The 19,299-nt window shown below is 39.0% G+C and overlaps 1 protein-coding gene across 4 annotated transcripts in view; it reads left to right on the top strand.

Moving 5' to 3' along the window:
• The window catches only part of LOC122788354, a 396,817-nt gene that overhangs the window by 273,450 nt on the left and 104,068 nt on the right, over positions 1 to 19,299 (top strand). For all 4 annotated transcript variants that reach the window (XM_044055429.1, XM_044055426.1, XM_044055427.1 and 1 more), the window contains one exon: positions 4,547 to 4,710. In XM_044055429.1, the coding sequence (XP_043911364.1) occupies positions 4,547 to 4,710 (164 nt within the window). The remainder of the gene's footprint in view (positions 1 to 4,546; positions 4,711 to 19,299) is intronic.

The following is a 19,299-nucleotide window of genomic DNA, read 5'->3' as shown; positions in this document are numbered from 1 at the left end:
TAATATTCCATTACCTACTACCATAAAGGCTCATTCTACTAGGTCGGTGGCAACTTCTGCTGCCTTCCATGCCAGAGCCTCTTTACATGACATTTGTGCAGCTACAATTTGGGCTACTCCTCATACCTTCATCAATCATTACAAATTGGATATGGCCTCCAGGGGAAGAGAATCTTTTGGTTCTATGGTGCTCCGGAATGTCCTTCCATGAGAGTCACCCAGGAATAAAGGTAGCTGGGGATTCTGTCCCACATGTAAAGACTGAATGAGGATTAACAATATCAGATAAAGAAGTTATGTCTTACCATAACATTCCATCTGTATTGATGATCCTCGTTCAGTCATTACGACCCTCCCTCCTTCCCCCTCCTGTGGCTTCTAGTGGATCTCACCATCCGGTTCTGTTGGGTCATTTGACCAGAGGTAGCCTCTACCTTCTTTTGACTTGGAAACTCAATCTGAGGTAACAGGGAGAGGGGAATTCTGGGTAAGAGTTTTTAGCTCGAGAGTTTGTAGCTGGCACGAGCTTGGAAGATGGCCGGCTCGGTTCCGAGGTTGGAACCAATGCCCCCCACATGTAATGACTGAACGAGGATCAACAATACAGATGGAACATTATGGTAAGACATAACTTCTTTTTTCTTTTGGATTAATTTTATCCATTATTTAACTATAGAAAGCCACATTTTCAGTCGTGGATTCTTCAACACTGATCATATTTATAAGTCATTCATCTGCTAAACAGCTAGATAGCACTCCAGTAATTTCTACAGGATTTACAGCAACAGCAGTCACTCCATCCTCCCCCTCCTCCTGCTGCATTATGAAACCACCCTGCTATGAAAAGAGCAGGTGAAGTTCCCCAATACCCTGGACAAATTAACCATAGTAGTATAAACACCACCATAGGTCTCCCCTGAAAAGAGGCTACTAGTCGAGTGGGACTAACCTAGTTGGCAAACAATAAATAAATAAATAAATAAATTGCCCATGTTGCAGCACTAACCATATTTTCAAATAATGAATCAGTGGCAACCACATGAATGGATGGGATAAACACTAAAAAAGCCCAGCACTGTACACACCCACAGATATATATATATATATATATATATATATATATATATATATATATGTATGTGTGTGTGTAGGTATATATATATATATATATATATATATATATATATATATATATGTGTGTGTGTGTGTGTGTGTGTGTATATACATACACACGCCATTAAATTGAAAACCACTAACATCAATGAAAATTTCATTGATTTCATTGAATCTCAACCTACTGAAAGCTACTAAAACCAATCAAACAATGTAAAAAACACCTTCCCTATCTCCAACTACCCTGATCTTTAAACTTTCATAACACTCACACAATCCAATCCCAGTGTGCTATGTAACCCATCCAGAACCCTGACTCTAACTGGAAAGCCTCCATCCCACTCCCTAAGCCTACATTTCCAGTTTGCTCACTAATCCTAAAACTGCAGTTCCACTCCCAAAACCTTAATTTCCCATCAAACCCTAACCCCTACACTCCCTGCCTACTCCCTAACCCTATCACTCCGTTCCCACTCTCTAAATGTAAACTGTCCTCCCAGTCCCTGACCCTAAATCCCCTACTTCACAAATTAGCAGTGTAAGTGAACAATATATTCCCATTCACTTATGTTGTTAACTTGTTACCCACACCACTGAACTCAGTTTGCCCACCACTGAAGCAGCATTTAAACATACACAGTTTTCACAAAATGCTGCAAAACCTACTTCGACAAAAGCACCGTCAATGAAATTAATACAACTATATATATATATATATATATATATATATATATATATATATATATATATATATATATATATATATATATCTATAGACAGATGGATATAGATATCTATATATGTGCACGCACACGTGTGTGTGTGTGTGTGTGTGTGTGTGTGTGTATTCTGGATTCATCTGACATGACTGTCTAATAGGGAATTGCTATACCAGTTGCAGGGTGGCACAGTGGTTAGCAGTGTTGACTCACAACAAGAGGTTGTCTGGTTTGATTCTCGGCTGGGGTGCCTTCTGTGTGGAGTCTGCATGCCCTGCTAGACATGGGTTTCCTCTGGGTGCTCCAGTTTCCTCCCACATTCTAAAGACATGCTGCAGGTAGCTTAGACACTCTAAATTAACCCTGGGTATGAGAGGGTGTGTGACTGTATGGTGTGCCTTCCGAGGAGGGCTGGGCGCCAGGCTAGCAACTCGATCATGTAAAAACCATAACTGCTACAGAAACAAAAAGTGCCTGGATGGTTGCTTGTTAGCCAATGTGCCTCATGGTGCAAAATGGTTATGAGAGAGAGATACTGGTTGAAACTTGTCATACTTCTTAATGTAGGGGCAGAATGCTGGATAGAATATTACCAAAGCTCCTAGACAGATTGGAAGATTTCCTTAATCACAGGAGATGCAACACATGAAATTCATCCTTGGCTAAATATATGTGAGAGGGGCCTAGAGTTCCTGGAGGAATCCCAAGATGAACTACAGGAGGTGCAATGCCAAGGAGTTCAACCACACTCAAATCTATGTGAGGAGATAATTTGCTTCTAAATAGGCCCAAATCAGACAACCAAGAATTCTGAAATAAGTTGAGGGGAGTTAAGCTAAGAATTTCAAGTAATATCTGATAGAAGATTCATCACCAAGTCACTGTTGAGGGAAAAAAATACTTAAAGTGGCCATGAACTCCAAGGCCTTCTGAGGATATCCTAGAAATGTTTCCCAAGTCACATATCAAAAACTTCTTAAGTATCCTTTGTTAACAAATTCTGTAAATGTAACTTTCCTAGACATCCTCACATGAAGTGCTTATCTTTATTAACAGCAGCAACAAATTCACATAAATGTCATGGCAGACTGCCAGGGGTGTGCTGCTTATGAATGGGAACACAAGTGACCAAACCTGCTCTTGTTTGTGCTCTGTAGCAACCACCTGTTTCCAGAAGAACACATGAAGAAACTTTCTGGTGTTATCATACTGTATGTGTAAATCATTAATAATGAACAATATTTTTTATGGTGACAGGAAAATTGTTAACTGAAACATGCACTTTTTTGTTTGTCTTTTTGGCTTTTCCTGGTTAGGGGTTGCCACAGCGGAATTCCCGTCCGCTAATGATTGGCAGTCAATTTTTATGGTGCCGAGTTGCCAGCCCAAATCCCAACCTTCAGCGAAGGCACGCCCATTCACGCATGTCTTTCGGAGGCCACTCGACCATGGGTAGGACATGTAGACTCCACACAGAAGGCACTCCAGCCGAGAATCAAACAAGAGAACCTCTTGCTGTGAGGCAACAATGCTACCGCTGTACAAACTGAAACATGTACTGATTTCCTACATTTCTTAAACTGTCCCTTGTTGACATACTAAAATCTAAACTTTCCATAAACTGCCCTTATGGAATTGTACATAAGGGTTAGAAGAATTGAAGGTAAGCCAGACTACAGGCTCAGTTACCCCTCATGCCCATTTCTGAAACTGCCATTGAGTACATCAGCAACCATCAGAGTTAAGCAGTACCTATGCTGGTTGACAAGACAACCAACAATGGCCTGAACTCCTAACATAACATGGAGCTAATTACATAGAAAAGCACAGCACGTGCACCCTCTGTGATTTTTTTTCCCTCATCCAAACTTTAATAATATTATTCTGCAATTATACGTGGGCAGGTGAAGACCAAATATGTTTCCAAGCAAAGACATCCATTGTGTAACAACGTGTAATGTCACCCAGACACTTACCCCAACACAACACAGACACACACGCACACATATACTGAACAGATGACACACTCCTCCATCAACCAAAGTGTAAATGAAAATAGAAACACGCTTGTGCAAACATTCATTCTTACTCGTCCTCTTACATGACAATTCATTATTTTATTGACTGACCAGCACAATACTCAACATTCCATATGCTGACCACGTGAATGCCAGACTATCAGAAGTCATCTTTTCAAAAGAGCATTTTATCAGTTTAGACCACATAGAGCTCCCGAGTATAAGTGACTCACACAGGCATCTAACCATTACAAACTCAGGGAAGAGCTGAGGGTTCCTTTTTCAACTGCACTTTTTAATTTATTTATTTTTATACATTTATCAGCCAGGTAAACTCAATGGACGGTGTCTGGTTAACTAATATGCTCTCAGTCAACAAATGGAAATAGAAGGAATCAAACCTTATGCGTTTGGCTATCGAGAGCAGCCTTAATCCTCTAAGCTAACTGCCACACACTGTGTTCACTTTTCCATCCTAAATGATAGATGTTATCCCTTGTTTGTATGATCATTGTTTTATTCCTCTAATCCTGTGCAGTTGGTTTTGTGATACACTACAAAACTATACTGTACCTCACTGGATATTTGCATCTCAGTAAGCTGATTATGGACAGATTAGAACAGCAGGGTTTTATACACTTGACAACAAACACATGATTTTTCTGATTCACATCCTGTTCTTGCTTCTATTTAAAGGACGTGGAGCGAGCTGTGCGAGATCTGTACCAAAATGAGATCAATATTAAACAAGTCCAAGATTTAACTGGCTTGCTGTGTATGGAAGAGGAAACAAAGGTTGATTTCAAGCTTTTCCTAACATTCTGTGCCCTCTCTGAGAGAGTGTTTTACTCTTTCTTTGTGTAAGTATATATTGCATTATTTTTCTTTATCATCTTTGCAAGTACCAAACTAGGACAATTATTTCAATTTGATGATTTTAATAAGCAGATCACTCTCATTACTGTACACTGTTACCATTTTGTATGTTACCTTTTCTTTGTTGCCTACATCTAAAAGCAATTCAGCTCTGTTCACAATTTCTCATACACTTAATCACTTCCTTACATACCTGCTATACTACCTTCCTCCCTTCCTTTCTTCTGAAACATGGACCCTAGATCATTCCCTCTGTAACATTTCTGTAACATGGTCCTCTTAGACCTCCCCTTAAATGGATGCTGTGTAAGTCCAATGCAGCATTGATCCTGGATGAGTACTTTGTGACATAACACTGATGGAGCCCTTCTGTGATCCTTTCATGCACCTTCTACAGCAGGGACTTTGGGTGAGTTTTGTGACCAGCCTTGTTGACTTGGGTCTTTTGAGGCAGTGGAGCAATTCCCTCATGTACACCAACAACCCTTTACTAATAATTCCCTCTAGTATACAGTGCAAGAGATGTATCTACACCAATAATCTTGAATCCATGCTCTCTCGCACTCAAAACAGTAACACGGAAGAGATTGTCAACTCACCCACCACTACATATGCACATAGTACCATTACTCATACACACAGTACGCATCAAACACAAAAATCTACATACATGGACGTACTGTCAAAAAACTTACCTAAACACCAAGAGATCTCCAAAAACACAAGACTGCTACAACTAAAACAGTCCCTACAGCACCCATGACACATAGCAACACCAGTGTCTCACCCACCAAACCCGTAAGGAGAAACACTCAAAAACCAAATTTTCTTGTCATTGGAGACTCAACAGTGAAACACACAAATGTCCCACTCACCAGGTTGGACAAGGAGAAAGTCACGGTCAGCTGCCTGTCCGGTGCCAGGATTAATCAGATCACATATGCACTCAGGTCTTTCAGCAACAAGTACAGTTATGACTCTGTCATAGTTCATGTTTGTGTGAACAACCTGAGATGTACCTCACTGGTCTATATGAAGAGAGACATGGTCGAGCTCTCTGAGTATGTGTCTGAGGCAGGTATGTCCCTAGCCTTGAGCTGCAAAGTACCCTCACCTAGAATGATGCCACAGTATAAACAAAGAATGATTGATTTCAATAACTGGCTTTGTTTTTGGTGTCATTCAAAGGGGATCCGGTTCCTGTCAGCTTGGGAAGCCATGGTCGACAAACCTCACTGCTTTGCCAGAGATGGTTTACACCTGGATCTCCTAGGCTTTTGGCTGCTGGCAAAGGCTCTTGCCTTCCCCATAGTGCCTTTTTTAGGCAAGGTCTTGAAAACATTACTGACATGAAATTAGCCAACCAGAACAAAATAAGGGTCATGCAGCTAAATGCTAGGAACTTAAAAAAAAAACTGCTCTCCCTGGAAACCCTTTTATCACCAGAAGATGTAGATGTCTGTGCAGTCACAGAAACCTGGTTCAAGGCCTCAGAGAGTACCCTGGTGTTGCAAGGCTGCAATGCCTTCCACACCTTTAGACCGCAAAATAAATGTGTGAAAACCAAAGGAGGTGATGTTTCTGTTTATATTACAGCTAAATTCACCTCCCGTCTTGTTAGACTGGACAATTCAATGGCATTACTCCAAGACCAGGTTATGGAGGGTAAGACGCCCATTCAACTCATAGCCAGTTATAGATCCCCCTCCATGGGTCAGTATGGGGGATTTCAATTATCCCACCATCGCTAGGAAACCTACACTAGCCCCAACTTGCTAGCACAAAAGTTCCTTGACTTTGTTAATTCGAATGTCCTGGAACAAATTGTTACTACCCCAACAAGAGGAACAAACATTCTAGATCTGGTCCCCACTAACACATCAAACAGATGCACTGCCGCAACTGTCAGACACTCAGTTAAATCTGACCACAAACAGTCACCTTTGAGCTGGCACTAACACCAGAACTCACAAAGGGTGAAATAAGACTAAAAAACTTCACCAAAACAAACTATACCCTCCTAGGTGATGGTATAAATGCATTCCAAGCCCCACCCCAAGCTGGAAGTGGTAACTACACCGAAGCTTACAGTAAAGTCCTGTACAATAACTTGCATAAGTGTATAAACTTGGCTGTACCAGAAAGAATCAAAGCTAGAGCCCCAAGTAGAAACAAGCTGCCACAGTGAACATCCAGCATCAACAAACTTTACAATAAATGCAAAAAGTTGCTGTCCAAGAAAATAAAGGCAAGGCCCCAACAATGGAATAGCACCCTCCTCAGCCGCAACAGGCAAATAAGAAAACTTGTCAAATCATCTAAGGGCTCCTTTGAGAGAAACTTAGCAAGTACAGCCAAGGATAACCATAAGGCCTTTTACTGCTACATACGTAGCCTAAAAGGTAGGACCCAAGCATGTGCAGAACGAGTAACCAATGGTATCACACACACTGACCCCACAGAGATAGCAAACCTGCTAATGGATAGGCTTAATGAAATTTCCATTCCTAACTTATCACAAACCTTTCCCCACCTTACATATCTGAAGAGCAGGTCCTCAAAGCCTTGTCCAAGGCAAAAAACACAGCCTCTATGGGACGAGATGACATCCCAAGCTGTCTTCTAAACAGGCTAAAACATGAAATAGCATTACTATTAAGTACCCTTTTCAATCATAGCCTAACCACAGGCTTTGTTCCTGCAGAATGGAGAACACCAGTAGTTATCTCCCTCCACAAAGGTGGCCTAGCATCAGAACCAGGGAATTACAGACCCATAGGCATTACCAACCTCATCTGTAAGGCCATGGAATGTATCATTATGGACCTCATGAAGACAAAGGTTACCTCCAAACCCTGGATCCTACTCAATTCCGCTTTGTCAAGGGCAGATCCTGCCTGTTAAAACTGCTGGACTTCTTTGACAATGTGACCAGGGCCACTGACAAGGGCAAACCTGTGCACACAGTATACCTCGACTTGGCAAAGGCTTTTGACACAATCCCACATTCAGGCATTACCGATAAATGTAGCAAACTGAATGTAAACCCCTTCATTGTAAAATGGGGTGCCAACTGGCTCACAAACCAGACACACACTATTAAACTGGGTGACTCCACATCAACTGGTAGACCTGTTACCAGCAGGGTGCCGCAGAGTTCTGTGCTGGGCCCCCTACTGTTTGGTATATACTTCACAAAAGTTCAGGTCAAAACTAAGGGGCTGTGGCTGACGAAGTTTGCAGACAACTGCAAACTAGATGCAATAATTAAATCCCCAAATGATGTCAGTATACTGCAGGAGGGTCTCATGCAGACCAACGACTGGTGTATTAGTCACAGTCTCAAACTGAATGCAAAGAAATGCATCATCATTCCCTTCGGCACAAACAATGTCCCGTCACACAATCAAATCAACAACAATACCCCAACCCATAAAGTGGTAAGGGACCTGTGATTACAAGTTGACTGCAACCTTAACCTCCCCCACCATGTGTCAACTGTAGTAAGGAGCACTTTCTACATAGCACACTTGATTAGTAAAGGCATTGCCTTGACAAGAAAATAGGTTATAACCCCTCTATACTCGGCACTAATCTGGCCCATAATTGAGTATAATGCCCTGTTCAGCATGTACTGTACAAAGCACCTACAACAAATGGAGAGACCTCAAGTTTCTAACAGAGAGGATCAAGGGGCTCCAACATGTGTCTTATGCCGACTGAGTGAACTCTCTGTCACTATACTCCATGTCATATAGACATCTTAAAGGAGACTTATGCCTGGCCTACAGAGAAATTCAAGACCCAAATCTAATGAACTTGCTGCATATCAGTAAATCAAATGGGACTAGGGCTACCCGTTTCAAGGACCTAAATATGACCTGTGACTTAAATAGGACATGCTGGAGGGACACATTTATCTCCCAGTGACTGCAGCATCTTTGGATCAGGCTACCAATTCATGTGAAACAGAGCACCTCTATGACACTGTTCAAGAGAAACCTGGACAAGTGGATGGGGCACCATAGATACTTACTAGGGATAGCACCCACAACCCTGCTAGACATGGGCAGTCATCACTAAATGCAGTCTTGGGTACTGATTAGCATTTTCATAGTATTACATTGAAAATGATCTCTGGGTCGATAACCTAGTAATTTCCTATAATCCTATGACACACAGAACTCTTTTTGACATGCCATTTAATGAGATATTTACATGAATATTTCTTAGATAACCATGAAACATGATCTTAATTCTGTCCTTTGTGATATGACTCTTGGGTGACCTTTTCACAATATGAACTTGGATGAGGTAAAAGACTCAGATTTTCACACATTCCTGCCCATGAGGCTCTAGAGTGATCCTTCCTACATATGGCCATCGCATCAGCCAACTGCACCAGTGACTCTTTGGAGATACAGTCCTTGGCTATTCTGTCTGAGATGTGACTCGTATGTATGACATCTGTACTACAGCCAAGAACAACATGCCATTTCCACCAAGGTGTTCATTCAGCTCCTCAGACTCACCGTAGAACCTGAATCACCAGCATTTTAATTGGTAGAGTGCCACTCCCCAGCTCAGCAGCCACGAAAGAAGTCTAAGTGTACAGCTGCTGCAGATTTCCCCTAATGCTCCATTCAGACAATGATGTGTGCTAATGCAGGCATGTGGGCATGTAAGCACAATAGCACAGGATCTGAGTGATCTCCCTCTCCATCTTTTGTTCCTGTCCAACACTTCACCCCATGATTACCAAGGTAAAGATATAGTATAACTCCTTAGAAATGAGTGCATTGTGAGATTTTCTGTTCTGCCTTTCTAACGTAATTACTTATTTATTTACTAACTCTCTAGGCAGGTATACTGATGGTCAGGACACTTTTCAGGAATTACATAATCTCCTCCTGCAAAATATATCCTTCCCTACATAAAATACTTGCTATTACTATAAATGTAGTGTGAAAAGGCAAAGGACAAAATAGCATTTTATGATCTTCCAAGCATTTTCCTACAGGTGACAGGAAAAGGGCAGAGGTAACAATAAAAGGAGCTTAATGATATTTTCACGAATTAATAAAGCTTCATTGTCAGGTGATACAGTTTCTTTGCCTGATACGTTCATCCTTAATAATCTGATATAATGAATGACTATAGTTCATGTTGGTATGTATGGTCTATTTAGCCACTCTGATATTAACATATGCTGCTTTTCACAGCCACAGTATCTACCATGGTCTGAAGCTTGTACTGAACAGGTTATTTTATTTATTTATTTTGAGAGTAATGTTTTTTGAGTCTTATAAAGAAAAAAAAAACATTGTTACCAGCAAGGAATGAGCAATTAGAACCAGTGTGTTTGGGACTTTCATGAATGGAAAACACATTTAATAAAATCCCCACAGAAGGTAAGCTTTTTCGCACAAAATGTGCTTCATCAGACATCCATTTATCAAAAATCACATTTAAATACTATTAACAGTGTGTCATCAACCAATCAAAACAACATGACCATTGCCTATGCAAATCTCTAGATTTAAGTACAGGTTTACCAGTTTGCTGTTGGAGGTTTCTGTTTATCACTTTCATGAATGGCCATAGTGTACCAGAAGAGGTTTTTAGATTCCGATTGCTTCTGAATGATGAGCACTGGTCAAGGCCCAGACGTTTGTACATGTATTAACTCCTAAAGAAAGAGATTCTGTAAGAGATGTGTAGTCAGTCTGCCTTTAATATGATGCTGTGTTGCTCCAGTCAAAATGATCTGGGTATAAAGTGCTACATTTTGTTTTGAGGATTTTTGTCTTTCTTTGGAGCAGCACAGTGGCACCGCAGTTAGTGTTGCTGCCTAACAGCTCTTGGTTCTGTACTTCATTTCCTGGCAGGAATGCCTTCCTATAGAGTCTGCATGCTCTCCATGTGTCTGTACTGGTTTTTACTGGTGCTCTAGTTTTCTTCCACATCCCAAAGACACACAATACATGCAATGACAAATCTGTGTGTGTGTGTGTTCTGCAATGGGCTTGCACCTATTCAGGATTAGTTCCTCAGTCCTGCACCCAATGAGTGTCAGGATAGAATCTAACTCCCATTTAATTCTATGAAAGTCTGTATAACGCAGAGAAATATGGAAATCAATAAAAGGTACAAATAGAAATGTTTATGGAATTAAATATGCCACAGTTAGAGGGAGATGATGCTCAATTACTAACAGATATGAAGAGATGAGATAAAAATGGTGATGTATAACCAATCTCTACAGGAAAGTCCCCAGGAATAGATGGTATTTCTGTGGAAGTTTGGAAGCTAGGAGGGGAAAAACTGATAAAGATCTGGAACATTTTAACAGTATTTTAAGAGGAGAAGAAATGCCAACATCCTGGAAGAAAGTGGTGTTAGCTGTAATACCTAAAGAGTGTAAAGATCCAGCTTCAGAATTGTTGAACATGCTCCATCTTAGCAAAACCAAATCTACTCGAGCTACATGCTCTAGGGATATAAACCTCAACACAACAATGAATAGAACATGCTGGAGGGATAGATTCCCTTCGCAGAGACTTCCCTTACTATGGAACAGGGTCCCGATCTACATAAGACAGAGCCCTCACTATCACTCTTCAAGAGGAACCTTGATGAGTGGATGGGTAGCAGAAAGTTCACACCGGGGATCACACCAACAGCACTACTAGATAGGGGCCAAGGATACTAGCTGCTAGTACAAGGGTCTAGGGAACTACTAAAGGGGCAGTGAAAACGCACAACGTGGCAGGGCTAATATATGCCTTCGGGCAGATAGCCCAGTACCAACCTATGAACCTATATAGGCCCATTTCAATTCTAAACCATGATTATAAAGTGTGCATGTCTATAATGGCTAAAAGCATGGTAAAAGTGATAAAATTGATAGATATGGATCAATGTGGTTTTGTGGAGGGGAGGCAAACATTTGACAGCATTAATGAAACATTGATGATCCAGAGGGAACCAGAATGTAAGAAAATACTACTGCTGTTGGTGAGTTGATGCAGAGAAAGCATTTGACAGAATAAGCTGGGACTTTATATGCAGGGCAATGGAAGCATTTGCTTTCCTGTTAAAATTATAAGGTTGATTAAGAGGATATATGAGGGATTGGAGGAAACAATTAAAGTGGGTGGAGTCCTCCCTCATAATTTCTCTTTGAGCAGAGGAACCAGGCAGGGGTGTCCTCTTTCCCCTTTGTTATTTGTGTTATATTTAGAATCACTGGCAAGGAAAATAAAGGACTCAGAAATTCAGGGATATAATTGGAATGGTAGTCGAGAAAAGCTGGCTCTATTTGCAGATGATATTATGTTATACCTGACAAAACCAGAAAATGACATTACAGTGTTGTGGAACATTTTGAGACAGTTTCAAATCCTTTTGGGATACAAGATTAATGAAGCTAAAACAAAGGCAATAATGGTAAATTATTTACCCACACGCAAATTGGTTCTGGAATATCCATATTTATGTGGACATTATAAAATGGAGTATTTAGGCGTATGGATTAAAAATGATTCTGGTGTGGCAGTTAAGGATATGTGGGAAGAGACTAAACAAAAGTTAATACAAAAACTGAGAAATTGGAAGCTCTGTTATATGGATATGGATAGTAAGATACAAGCAGTTAAATGTTTTTAGTAGCTTTAGTGTTATACAGAGGTCATCATAATTTTATCAACCAGAAGAGATGTTGTGGATAGCAATTAATAAAGAGCTGAAGGACTTTATCTGGGGGGGGGGTGACAAGAGTCAAGTGGGATAAGCTGATTCTTCCAGTAGAACAATGCGATTGGGATTACACATTTTGAAGAGGTATTTAAGAGCTACACAAGTAAGGCTCCCATACATAGCACAAGCAGAAACCTATAATTCAAAGTGGAAAGGGATGATGATGATGATGAAACAGGGGGGAGCTCAAGAAACAAGGAGAGACTGGGATTTTGGATGCAGATCTTTAAAGGAATAACAATAATCATACAGAATATTATATCCACAAAGTTGCAGAAAGTATTCTAAGAACGAAGCCATCACAGGAGTGGAGAAAGGAGATTTTGCTGATAGGGATGACTGTAATTAGGGATACAGACAATAGGCAAGAGGGGGCTGGAATTTACTGTAGAAAACTGGCAAAGGAACCAAAGTGTTGGGAGCAAATAACTAGAGAGGGAAAGATAATAGAATGGGAAGATGCCAAGAATTTGGACAGCAGGTTAGAGATTGCCTTACCTATTAAGGATTGATATCAGAGTACAGGTAAAGAGAAAGAAATAGGGGGGTCCCAAATGAAAGACCAGCACTGGTAGATTTTTTGTAGAATCTAGAAGAGAAACTGCCATTAAAAAAAGGAATAATTAGTAAAACATATAAAATATTGCATGATAACTATAAGAATCAATCAGAGGAGGTTAAAAGGGATTGGAAAGAGAGACTGGACAAGCAATTCACAAAGAAACAATTGGGGGAATATGCATATGCCTCTCAAACACGCAACAAAATCTAAAAAATTTAGGATTTCTGGTTGGAAATGTTTACACAGATATTTTATACTTCAGGTAGACTCCAGAGAATTTTTCCTCACATAAACAGCAAATGTTGGAAGTGTGATGGGGACGAAAGAGGTAATTAGGAAGACATTTTCTGGCAGTGTAATGAGTTGGAAGACTTTAAAGATTCCCTGCAGACTACTCTGTTGGAGATACTGGGTGAGTAAATTGGTGCAACTAGAGAAATTATTTTTCGGAGCTATGATACGGAACCAGAATTGCCTAGACATAGTAAGGCCTTGATGAGTGTAATTATGGTGACTGCCAAAAAAGCAATTACTAGAAAATGAAAATCAAAGTCTGGAAGTGATAAATATAGTAACAGAGATACAACAACTGGGAAAGGGTAAGAGCAAATTACACAGGAAAAATGGGAATTGTGGGAACAATACATACAGGGGAGGAATGAGGGTTAAAAGAATACAGGACTTGAGTAAGCTATGCAATGTCTGACTGACGATGATTGGGCTTATAAGTGATGTATCATGCTTGCAACTAGGATTATGTCAATATGGTTTGCGATGTAAAATTCTTGCAGCTGGGATTATGATATGGTTTGTTTTCATTTATACTCCAACTAGTGCACAAGCACAACGGCACATGCACCAAAAAGCAGGACACTGGATACCAAAACGGATTGTTTCCTTTATTTCCACAACAAAACGAAGATGCTACACAGAGGTTGAGCGCTTTCATCTAGATTACTAGACTTCCTCAGAACATTGTTAGTAATAGTTCTCCCCATTAAATACCTAAAAGCCCGCCATTTACATCAATTATCCAATCTAGCTTTTGAGCTTCATTTTGTCATTGTTTAAAAGTATAGTGATGTATTACCTTATGTAATATAACAATCAATATATTTCACAAAACTAAGACATGATTTATATAACACAGTATGATAGTTTTATTTCACCAGAGTTTTATTTAAGTGTTTCATGGTGAATTTTTTTTTAAAATATATTGTACATAGATTAGGATTCATTATGCCTGAAGTAATTACAGTCATGGAGTTATTTTATGCTGATTTTAATTGTTAATATATGGAAGTATATATATATTTCAAATAATATATGCTTAGTGTATAAATCATGTCTTAGTTTTGTGAAATATATTGATTGTTATATTACATAAGGTAATACATCACTATACTTTTAAACAATGACAAAATGAAGCTCAAAAGCTAGAAATAAAGCTAAGTGGAAATAAAGGAAACAATCCGTTTTGGTATCCAGTGTCCTGCTTTTTGGTGCATGTGCCGTTGTGCTTGTGCACTAGTTGGAGTATTCAGTTGTAAGAGGACATTTTTTCTTCATTGTTTTCATTTATATAAATGTATGATTACCTATGTCATAAGTGATAATTTGATAAAGATATGTTTGTTTAAAATATAATCTAACTTCCACTTAGGAAAATGGAGACTGAATGAAAAGGATACTCTTGCTACCCATTTTCCTTGCCTCTTTAGTTAACAGGATATAGAGAAGCCTGCATGGAGCATAAGAAGCATTTGCTGAGAACTGTTTATGTGTTATGAAAAGTCAGACACCGGTCCATCCATACACCTTAGCATTTGAAGATTTAAATGTTTCTCTGCCGGTGTCAATGATTATTTGATTGATGAGTTTTGATATACTTTAGCTAGTCTGGATTTTGTACCAAATGGAATACATTTGTTTTTGAAAAAAAAAATATGGTCAGGTCTTTATTTGTAAATCAACTTTGGATATAAGCAAGGTCATACCTCATAAGTAAACTAATGACTTTAATCTATATATCACCAGATCATTTGTGTAGAAGATGCCCTTAAATATCAGTCATTTTAGCTTGTAGGGGAATGAACAACTAGAGTAAATGGTTCTGACCCATGGACTGAGCCTTATGGGACTCTTTTATAAGGATGCAAATTATGTTTAAGGACTCTGATCTTTGAGTTATATAGCATGAGAACCAACTAGATTGTAGCATATGGTCCATATGCACTAAATTCCTGAAGTAGTAAGTTATGAGAAACAGAATCAATAGCTTTAGTTAACAAACACAGCTCCTGTTAGTTAACCCATGATGCCCAACTGCAGCACTGAGTCAGAGCACCCATTTATCAACTCTACACTGCCCTTCTACTGCTTTTTTTTGCTAACTCCTGTCCCTTTACTCTCTCTTCTCATGCTACAATATGTAATTATGCTAAAGATGATAGTATTTAGATAGTCTAGGTAGTGTACTTCTTTGTAATCTAGTTTTAGGTTTCAATGTTTTAGTTCTTTTCCCTGGTCTCTCTTATTATTTATCAGGTTCTAGAAGTTGTATTGATGTTTAATAGAATGTATTTTAGTTTTTCCAGTTGCCTTCTTTTTGTAATCAAGATGCATTGGTTGAAGTGTTACAAGTCTGTAACTTGTTATTTGTACTCATTATAAATCTCTTATGTCCATATGTGGAGCTTTTCTCCCCGGGCCTCTGCTGAAAATGGAAATATATCCAGTCAGACTAGCCCGGTTAACAAATGTAAAATAAATAAAATAAATAAAATAAATAAATTTACACCACCAGTAACTCAAACAGGAACAGAGACCCATGTAACAGAGGGTTAGTGGTGGGGCAGAGCAAAATTAAGTAATGAAGTGGACAATTCTCTGCTGTAAGGAGCAAAGGTATAGACTGAACTAATGGCTGCATGTTATATAAAGATGGCTATAGCACACAACAGCATAGAATATTTAATAGCAGCAGAGGCTGTGAATAGATGCTTTATATGTATAATGTATATACATCCCTACAAAAGTATTATTATACATCCGTACCAAAGGCACTTGTGTGTAAGCCACACACATCCTATAACCACAGTATAATGCAGATACACTCACTGATCACACATGCTTCCTTGCTGGCTACATACAGCAGAGCCTATGCACTGGTAAGGCTAATCCACCTTGGAAATAGAAAGGAGTTCCCTCTCATAATGAGTCATGTAAGACATAGTTAGGGTTCCCACCTGTCATCTATTTTTCCCAACCATTAAGATTTCTGTTTATGAAGAAATTATGATTATTATTATTATTATTGTTGATGTTTTATTATTATAATTATTAGCATATTCATCATCATCATTTCTTCTTAGAAAGCAAGAGCTGAGGAGAAAGATATACTGAGACTTATACAGGAATTTTATTATTTATGCAGAAAGATGAAATTTTGGATGGAGGATGAACTGTACCTAATGCAGGTAAGCAGACACTGATGCCTCAAGTACATCACAAGAAAAATCCCTGTGATTGTGACTACGAGACGTTCTGCTCTATCCCCCTCCCACTTTAAATAAGCAGTATGCTTGTAGCTGCATTGTCACCCTCCAGTCTCCACTAGAGGGGACCCTGAAACAGCAAATCCTCTCACCTTCTTCCTGATAAATGGGAAGTGGCAGAAGCTGTTGAACCCCCACCCACAAGGCTGGTTCATCGAGTGACCAGTCATTATTTGAACCTGAGTCTCAAGGGTCATATTTAGAGTTCCATCCCACTGGTAATATTCACATTTGCCTACAGCTAGACAGATTCTTTGAGGAATTCTTAATGTTTGCATAAAAATAAAGAAAGCTTATAAATGATTAAGCTGTAAGTCTAACTTGCAGTCAGCTAATATATTTTTTTTTTTTGTTAAAGCAATCAGACAAGTGTGAAGAGCTTTTTTTTTTTTTACTAAGGTCCTTAACAGATAATTAAATTATGCAGCTTCTAATCTTGAAGCTGTGCTATTGGACTACAGGTGAACAGTGGCTGCTTTGATTTCTCCAGAACTTTCAACAGGGGTGACCGTCATGTTCTTGTTTATATGCTTATGGAGGAAAATGTCAACCTCGTCAATGTGAAATGGATAAATGACTGGCTGATTGACGCAGATTAATAAATTAGGGTACATTAGTAAGTGGGCAACTTTTACAATACCTTATTTGCGAAAGACTTCAGTATGAAGAGACTAGGGATTTGAAGGGCAAGCTATGAAAAGAAACAAAAAAGTTGCAAATGCAGAGATGGGTTCTGGTCCCCCACACCCCTGAGCTGGATAACAGCAAGTATTGAAAATGGGAAAAAATGGAGAGCTAGAAAGAATAAAGGGAACATTTACTAAGATAATACATAGTATGAAATGTCTTAATTATGAAGACTAATTTCAGTGGGTACACATGTAGTCTCTAGTAAATAAATGTTTATAGCAGATCTAAGTGATGTACAAAGGATCCGAGGGGTTCTCATGTACTGCTATACAGAAGAAACAGACTTGGGCATAGTACAATTTAGCATGCGGAGGAGGGAAAATAAATGGGTCATTCATACATATATTTTCACACAGACATATCCTGGCTTGCAAACACACAGACACACAACAAAAAATAAATATATGATAGCAGTAGCTCAAACGGTTGAGGCACATTATTTAAGCTAATAGTGCCTAACATATCTACTAACCTAAGAAAGCATCTTTGACTCTTACGCAGCTATAGCAGTTAATAGCCCTGCACAATAAAGTTCTCAGTTTTCTCCATTTTGACATTATGACAAAAGTGAAAATTATAATAAAAGTGCTGCACTCTTATTCTTTATAAATAACATACTGAGCTGATTAACATTGCTTATGTCGACGTGAAATGAAATAAGCCCATTTACAAAGAACAGTGATTATTTTTCGTGATAATGTGGTATTCAGAAAAAGAGAAACTTTTATTGGTTTTGTAGCATTCTGGAACATGTCTAAACCACATTTTCTCATTGCTTCTTAGAGATGTTCTAATGATGTCATACTTTCCTTAGACTGCAGCATGAAAGTGTCATTGCACAGTTCTGCCCTTCCATCCCCCACTCTTTTTCGCAGCATTCCACGAGCCCTGAGTAAATTCCATTCAATAAAGCAAGCGCACAAGATTCCATGCTTATGGAATTATTGTGTGCAGCCAACAGCTGTGTGGTTATTTTCCTGTTTTATAATCTAATCATATAGGAATTATAGGCAATTAAATATGACGGTTTCCCTGACTTAAAGCTGGATCATAATGGATCGGGACCACTCCTCCCCAGCAGCTCCCCACCACCCATTCCAGTGTCCCATTACTTGGCAATTTCCCGACAGTTACCATAAACACTGTTCAAACCTATCATTGTACACACTATTTTCTTCTTTACTTCTACGATTACAGATATTTGGATTTCATTTAAAACTTTTATTTCTAATTTTATAGCACAAACACTGACAGCCATTTGCTAAATAAAACAATGCAATCTCACAATGAAAACAGACTTGGTATGAACAGTAAACTCTGCCCTAGAAACACACATTGATTGAAACTGCATTAAAACCCAAATTCAAAGAAAGTGCATCTGGCCAGTGGCAGATTAAGTTTACCTTTGGGCTGTGTTCAAACTGTAGGCTGCTTGCACGCATTTTTAGGGCCATGCATGCACATGTTCTTTGATTCACCTTCCTGCTTGTATTAAATAATATTCCTCGTATAGTACAGCACCACTTGTTAGACTGTGTTTTAAATTTGTAGTTTTGAACATTTTTTCAGTAAGCAATGAAGCAAAACGCATGAAACAGTAATGACAAAACTAGCCATTTTAGAACATTTTAACCATAAAAGACCACTCAGACTTCTGTCATTAAACACCATCAATATCAGTCAATATGCAGAATTTCTGCAGAAGTAAAAGTCATCTGAATAATTCCACATTAAGGAGATCTTCAGCTATTGAAGAGGTTACTGCTGGCAAACAACTTTACATTTCAGTGTTTCATCTACATTTCAGGGTCTGCTGCCCTTGAAAAATAAATTGCCTATGTTAAATAAAAAAAAATGGCAATCTGGTAGTATTGCAGTAGGGAACGGCTGGTGGCAAACCATTCATAGTTACTAAGCATCTCATCCAAAGGAGGACACACTCAGGAGCGCAGCACCCCATCCCCATTTAAAGTGCACTGCATTGTCATAGTATTAGAAACCCAAAA

Source organism: Protopterus annectens, chromosome 13.part0 (genome assembly GCF_019279795.1).
Source record: "Protopterus annectens isolate FY-2018-M chromosome 13.part0, PAN1.0, whole genome shotgun sequence".
NCBI lineage: Eukaryota > Metazoa > Chordata > Ceratodontiformes > Protopteridae > Protopterus > Protopterus annectens.
The sequence above is the reverse complement of the archived record's forward strand: the minus strand, read 5'-3'. Positions and strand labels throughout refer to the sequence as shown.